This window comes from Cariama cristata, unplaced genomic scaffold (genome assembly GCF_000690535.1).
Source record: "Cariama cristata isolate BGI_N322 unplaced genomic scaffold, ASM69053v1 scaffold14198, whole genome shotgun sequence".
NCBI classification, from domain to species: domain Eukaryota; kingdom Metazoa; phylum Chordata; class Aves; order Cariamiformes; family Cariamidae; genus Cariama; species Cariama cristata.
The window spans coordinates 1-5415 of NW_009631736.1; the positions used below are offsets into that span (position 1 = coordinate 1).

Sequence of the window (5415 nt, forward strand, 5' to 3'; positions counted from 1 at the left end):
ATCCCCTTCAGGGTGAACTGGCCCGGCACCGAGTTCAGCCTGGTCGGTACCGGGGCGGGAGGCGTGTGAGGGATGTGAGGGGTCTCTCTACTCACTCCTCCTTTGGAGTCCTCCTCGCTCGAGGAGCTGGACGGTTATAACCGTTAACAAGTCACCCAGGCGGCAGGAGTTCGGTCCAACGGCCGGAGCCCTCTCACGCTTGGCGGGTTTTTTTTGAAGCCCCCACGCCACAGAAAGGGTGTTTCGGTTTGGGGTGTTCTCAGCATAACCTTGCTGGTGTGTGCCTTAAACATCGCCCTGGGGTTTGGCAGTGGGTAGGTACACACGCACCGGGCCGGAGGGTGAGTTTTAGGCCATGGCCTGAGACTGGCAGCTGGGAAAATCTCAGGGAAATCTGTCCTGAAAGTCAACGTGGGAATAGCTGGTTGTAAAATGTAATGGTTATGAGGGTGGCTTTTTAATAAAGATCTTCCATCAGAGTAGGAAATATGTAAGGAGAGCGGGAATGTGGCTGGAGGTAGAAGGATCAAAGCGAAGGAGAAGGCAGGCAAATACTAGCAAGCTTAAATGCCAAAGCCCAGTCTTTGTGATATAATTAAGACCCAGGAAGTACTTTGGACTACCTACCCTGTGAATTAACTGTACCGCTTATAAATTCAGGAATATTTCTAACAAATAGCATTAAAAAAACCACCTGACTAATCCATAGGTTGGCTGTTGTTTTAGCCTACAACTGGTGTCCTGTACAAAGAGGATAACTACATTATAATGACCACTGTGGATAAAGAAAAATATAAATGTATACTTCCACTGATCGCAAGTGGCAATGAGGTAAGTTCAGTCAGGTCTTTTTTTGTCATTCTAAACTGTAGACAAGTCTTTACAGTGTCTTCTCAGTTGTTTTTTTCTCTTCCAAAATAAACACTTTTAACTCCTGTAGAAGGAAAATCATCTACAGAATGCTTCACAGTTTGTGGTAGATGCCTTCACTTTGTATTACATACTGGCTCTGTACTAAGTGGGGCCAGTCTGAACAATCTTGAAGTCCTTAATTTGCAACAAATGATTGCTATAATGTTGTTTATTGCAAGGTCTTTCACTGATCGGGAAATTCCTGTATTTTAAGTTACATTGTCAAATTCTAGGCTAGTAAACAACTATAAAGGTTGTTAACACTGCTGTCATGATCACTGTGTCTGAAAATACTATCCCAGTAGTGCTTCTACCACCAGTAATTTTTATTCTTTCTTATTGCTACCTCAATTGGAAATCTGAATGCACAATTTGGGGTTTAAATTTTTTTTAAAAAAAAAGTATCTAAATACATTTGTTTGTACAAGAGAAAGTAGATTGGGGAGGCCTTTGGTGAGGCTTATCGTTGGTTGGTTGTTCCTCCAGCGGTTCATTTTTTCACACGTGGGTACTTGCACAGACGAGCTGTACTCCTGTGGTAGGGACGTCAGTTTTGACATAGCCCTCATCCTTTAAGTGACTGACAGTACAGAGTGCTTCAGTCTAGGTGAGAAATCTTTAGTACTGAAGAACTTTGTGTGGAAATCTCTTCAAGAACGTGCACGTTTATAGAGCAAAAATTACGCAGAAATAAACTTCCACAGTATTACTTCTGCTTTTTTGATTGATTTTTTTTTTTAAAAGTTATGTAAAAGGTGCATGATGTTCCAGTTACACTGCATCAGTATGGCATCAGCATTGACTAACAAATGAAAAGATTGTTGTTGCTGTTTTCCTATTCCAACCCCAAGCTGCCACTCTGGACGTGAGCAAGTTGAGAGCTCCTGCTCTTTTGCCACATGGGTATTTTTTAAACCACAAAACTTTTCTGTTTTGACTAGTTTATTTGTGACATTTATTTGCCCCTTCTTACTAAATTATCGTTTTTTTCTAATTACAACACGTCTTCTTCAGGGGAAGAATTAATGAGGTTTTGTACTGTTTAATTTTGCAATAAGATTTTTGGTTTTTACTATTGTAAATGAATATTAACTAACCAAACTACTGTTAATTTTAATGTAATGAAATATCCTTCTATTCTAGGAGGAAGAAAAGGACTATAAAGGTCCTACTCCAGGAGAATTGCTGGAACCTCTTTTTAAGCAAAGTAGCTGTTCATATAGAGTACGTTACTTCTGTGTTAATAATTTAAATGCTAATCAAAAGTTTACAGTCTGGTCCATTTCAAGGTTCAGTATAGTAAAGTGTTTGGATAAATATGTCTCGGACTTCAGGTACTAATTCAATCCAAAATAACGTCTCTACAACTTTATGACTCTGTCTTAATATTGCTGATAAAATTCTGCATAATTGAAGATGTCAAGATTAAAATAAATCGGGTTGCTACAGTAGCACAATTGGTAAAGAGCCCGTATCTACGACAGTTGTCAAAACCAGCCTGTGCTGAGTCACGGCAGCTTAGCCCCAGTGGTTTGAGGGCAAGTTTAGTCTTTACGTCTGATTTAATTTTTTTCCTTTGTTTTATCTGGGTGAAAGTCAAGGAAACTTTGCCTGGTGTGTTTATTTCAAACACCATCCAAATGCTTGGGGAACACTGAGACCATTACTGTACTATTGGTTTTGAGGGTGCCCAAGCCCACCTGCTAGGGCTGTGTTTCTCTGCTGCAAAAGCCAAAATTTGGGGGAAATTTTTTTTTTTTGGGGGGGGGGGGGGGGGAGGTTAATATATCTAAACAGATTTTTTTTCTCTTTTTTTTCTTTTTTTTTTTTTCCCCAGATTGAATCTTACTGGACTTACGAGGTCTGCCATGGAAAACACATCCGTCAATATCACGAGGAGAAGGAAACAGGACAGGTAGGCTTTTTACAGTTCAGTAGTCTCAAGCCCCTTTTCCGCTGGCATGTTCATGCTTAACTCCTCCAGAAGACTTGAATTCCTGTACATTTGAAAAAGTATGGAAAATGGTAACTCAAATTTGTTTTAACCTCTTTTGATTGTAGAAAATAAACATCCAGGAATACTATCTGGGGAATATGATGATAAAGAACCCATTATCAGAACCAGGTTTGTCTTAGATTATTTTATTTTGCTGATGCTAAGTGGTTGTTTGGTTTTTAACTATTACTATCTGAGAAATATGCTGTAGAAAACTGATTCCCAGTGCAATAGAACAGAATTTTGTAGATTACTAATTTTTTACAAAATGTATTATTTTCAATGAATTCCTTTTAGCGCCTCATGTCGCATCCACCCTGTCAGTTTTGCCATGCTGTCTAATTGATTTAATTCACTAATCTGCAATAATTAGTGTCAGGGAAAGAAAATGCATAATAAAAAAATGGAACCAATATATGACAGACCAGACTTTGAATATAGCCCTCTGCCACTCCTTTTTTTTTTTTAAGTGTCTTTCAAACTGTAAGCAGAGGGCAGAGTGCGTAGCACGTCTTGGGCTCGGCTGTTCTGTAATAAAACATAGTCTGCACACCCAAACACTTAGAGCCTTTGCAGGTAGGTTTGATCCTTGGAACTGTTTGAGAATCTTTTTTAGGGATCCTGGCGCAGATCTTCAGAAATACTGAAGTGCCTAAAGCGGGACTTTGGTATAAATTAGGTAGCTTAAGCCCAAACTCAAACTGGAACTTAGAATAACTAATTTTCTGAGCGCTTCAGTTTTTTGCCTGTAAATTATTGTAGATGCTGGAAATTCTGTGGTTGTACCTGCCAAAATCTGCTTCCCTGGGTGAGCATTTCAGCAGTATATTAGTCCAAAGAACTCCAAAAATCCACAGACTAAGTGTTCATTCATCCAAGTTAATAGAAACAATAGAAAAACCATCATCTAGGTTGTTTTTTTTATTTTTTAATTCTAGGCTAGTATCTAAAACATCACCACTGTTTTTCTCTTCCTGAAAGTGATTAACTTGAATGCCTCAGTCTTGGAGGGGATTTAGCACTATTAATCCCATTCCTTTGAATTCCTGCCTGCGGCCTTCAGTTAGGTATCTTAGTCCTGAAAAGAAACATAGCTTCAGAAACTGCATTGTTTGGCATTGCTTTATTAGTGAGTTACAGTGCTTGTTTGTGCCATCATTAATCCTGTGCAGAGATGCCTAACTCTCCCTGGATGCTGCTGTACAGAAAACAAAATGCTTAATTTGAGTTACCAGTTCTTTTGTGGGGCTAGATGCTGAAGTTATGTGTGATGATACTTCACGTCATCACACCTGAGTCTTTTAGGATGTTGACCCTCTTGTCTTTTCCGCTTAGGTGGCAGATTGTGTTCTTTCTGTGCTTTCCTATACAGCAATTTGTGCTACTCCTCTTAAAAAAATAACATAGATGGTTTCTCAAACCATTGTGAGCTGAACCCACAAGTGTGATACAGTGAACTTGGAACAGCTGAGCGGGTGACAGGAAAGCAGAGTGGCCTTTTGCTCACCTAATTCTGAAGGTAGTCCAGACTATCTCCTGAAGCAGTTTGGAAGGCTAAGGATAGCTCTCACCTGTGACAGCTTGCAACCCCTGCCCTATAAGGACGCTTACTCTCATGGTCATTAGTACGGCATGCAGTCTGGCCTCATTTCTTCCTACCGCAGGTGTACCCTCTGAGGCTGGCTACTGGGTGGGCTGAAGTACTTGCCTGTTTACTCTCCCAGCCTGTAATTCCCTCACTTGGGGAAAAAAGGGAGTCAGCTGCCCCTTGCAGAACAGCAGTTGTGTTCTTCTGCCCTGCCTGGCCTTCCTGTGGTGCTCGAGCTGGATTTGACCTATCCTACAAACACAAAATTGTTTTCGGACGATGCTAACTCATTTTTGTTCTGTTTGCTCTGGCCCCCAGATCACTGTTTATTTCCTTTCTTTCCTCTTTTGCACCTGCAAGTTCATGAAGTTGACTCTTGGCAGCATATAGGCAGAGTACTAGCAAATACACAAAACATACAAATTTCTCTGTGTATAATTTCATTTTATTTCAAGTTCACAGACTTAATGCTTACCTCATTCTTAATTATTCCCTAGATCAAGAAGAGAAGGAAAATCCAAAAGAGAGTGCAAAAGAGGCAAGTGAAAAACATCTATTTTAACTTTTGCCGTCAATAGTGGAGGCAATTTATATACGATGAGATTATGTAATTAGTTCCCTACCAAAATGAGTATCAAAAAATGAAATGCTGTTCTTGAGCTGCACTCTTCTCACTTCTGATTAGCAGTCCCAGCTCAGAAAGCTTTAGTCTAGCTAGTCAGATTTCTTGCCCTTCTACTTATTTGCATTAAAGTTACACTAATCTTCAAGTTAAATGAGGTGAATTATATACTCTTCTTCTGTGAAGGCAATACACATAACCACAAAGACACATTATGGTCTAGCGACACTTATTTTTCCAGCTGTATCAGAGATCCCTATTCCCTTAATGACGCTTTTGTGTGTTTTGGGTAGGCAG

General features: G+C 39.9%; 1 protein-coding gene across 1 annotated transcript in view; it reads left to right on the top strand.

Moving 5' to 3' along the window:
- Positions 1 to 6: 6 nt before the first annotated feature.
- ERLEC1 (endoplasmic reticulum lectin 1) overlaps positions 7 to 5415 on the top strand; it is a gene marked incomplete at its 5' end in the record, with an annotated part of 13438 nt that continues 8029 nt past the window's right edge. The window contains 6 exons of the mRNA XM_009706094.1: positions 7 to 42; positions 727 to 831; positions 2056 to 2136; positions 2750 to 2827; positions 2974 to 3037; positions 4994 to 5034. Coding sequence (XP_009704396.1) covers positions 7 to 42; positions 727 to 831; positions 2056 to 2136; positions 2750 to 2827; positions 2974 to 3037; positions 4994 to 5034 — 405 coding nt within the window. The remainder of the gene's footprint in view (positions 43 to 726; positions 832 to 2055; positions 2137 to 2749; positions 2828 to 2973; positions 3038 to 4993; positions 5035 to 5415) is intronic.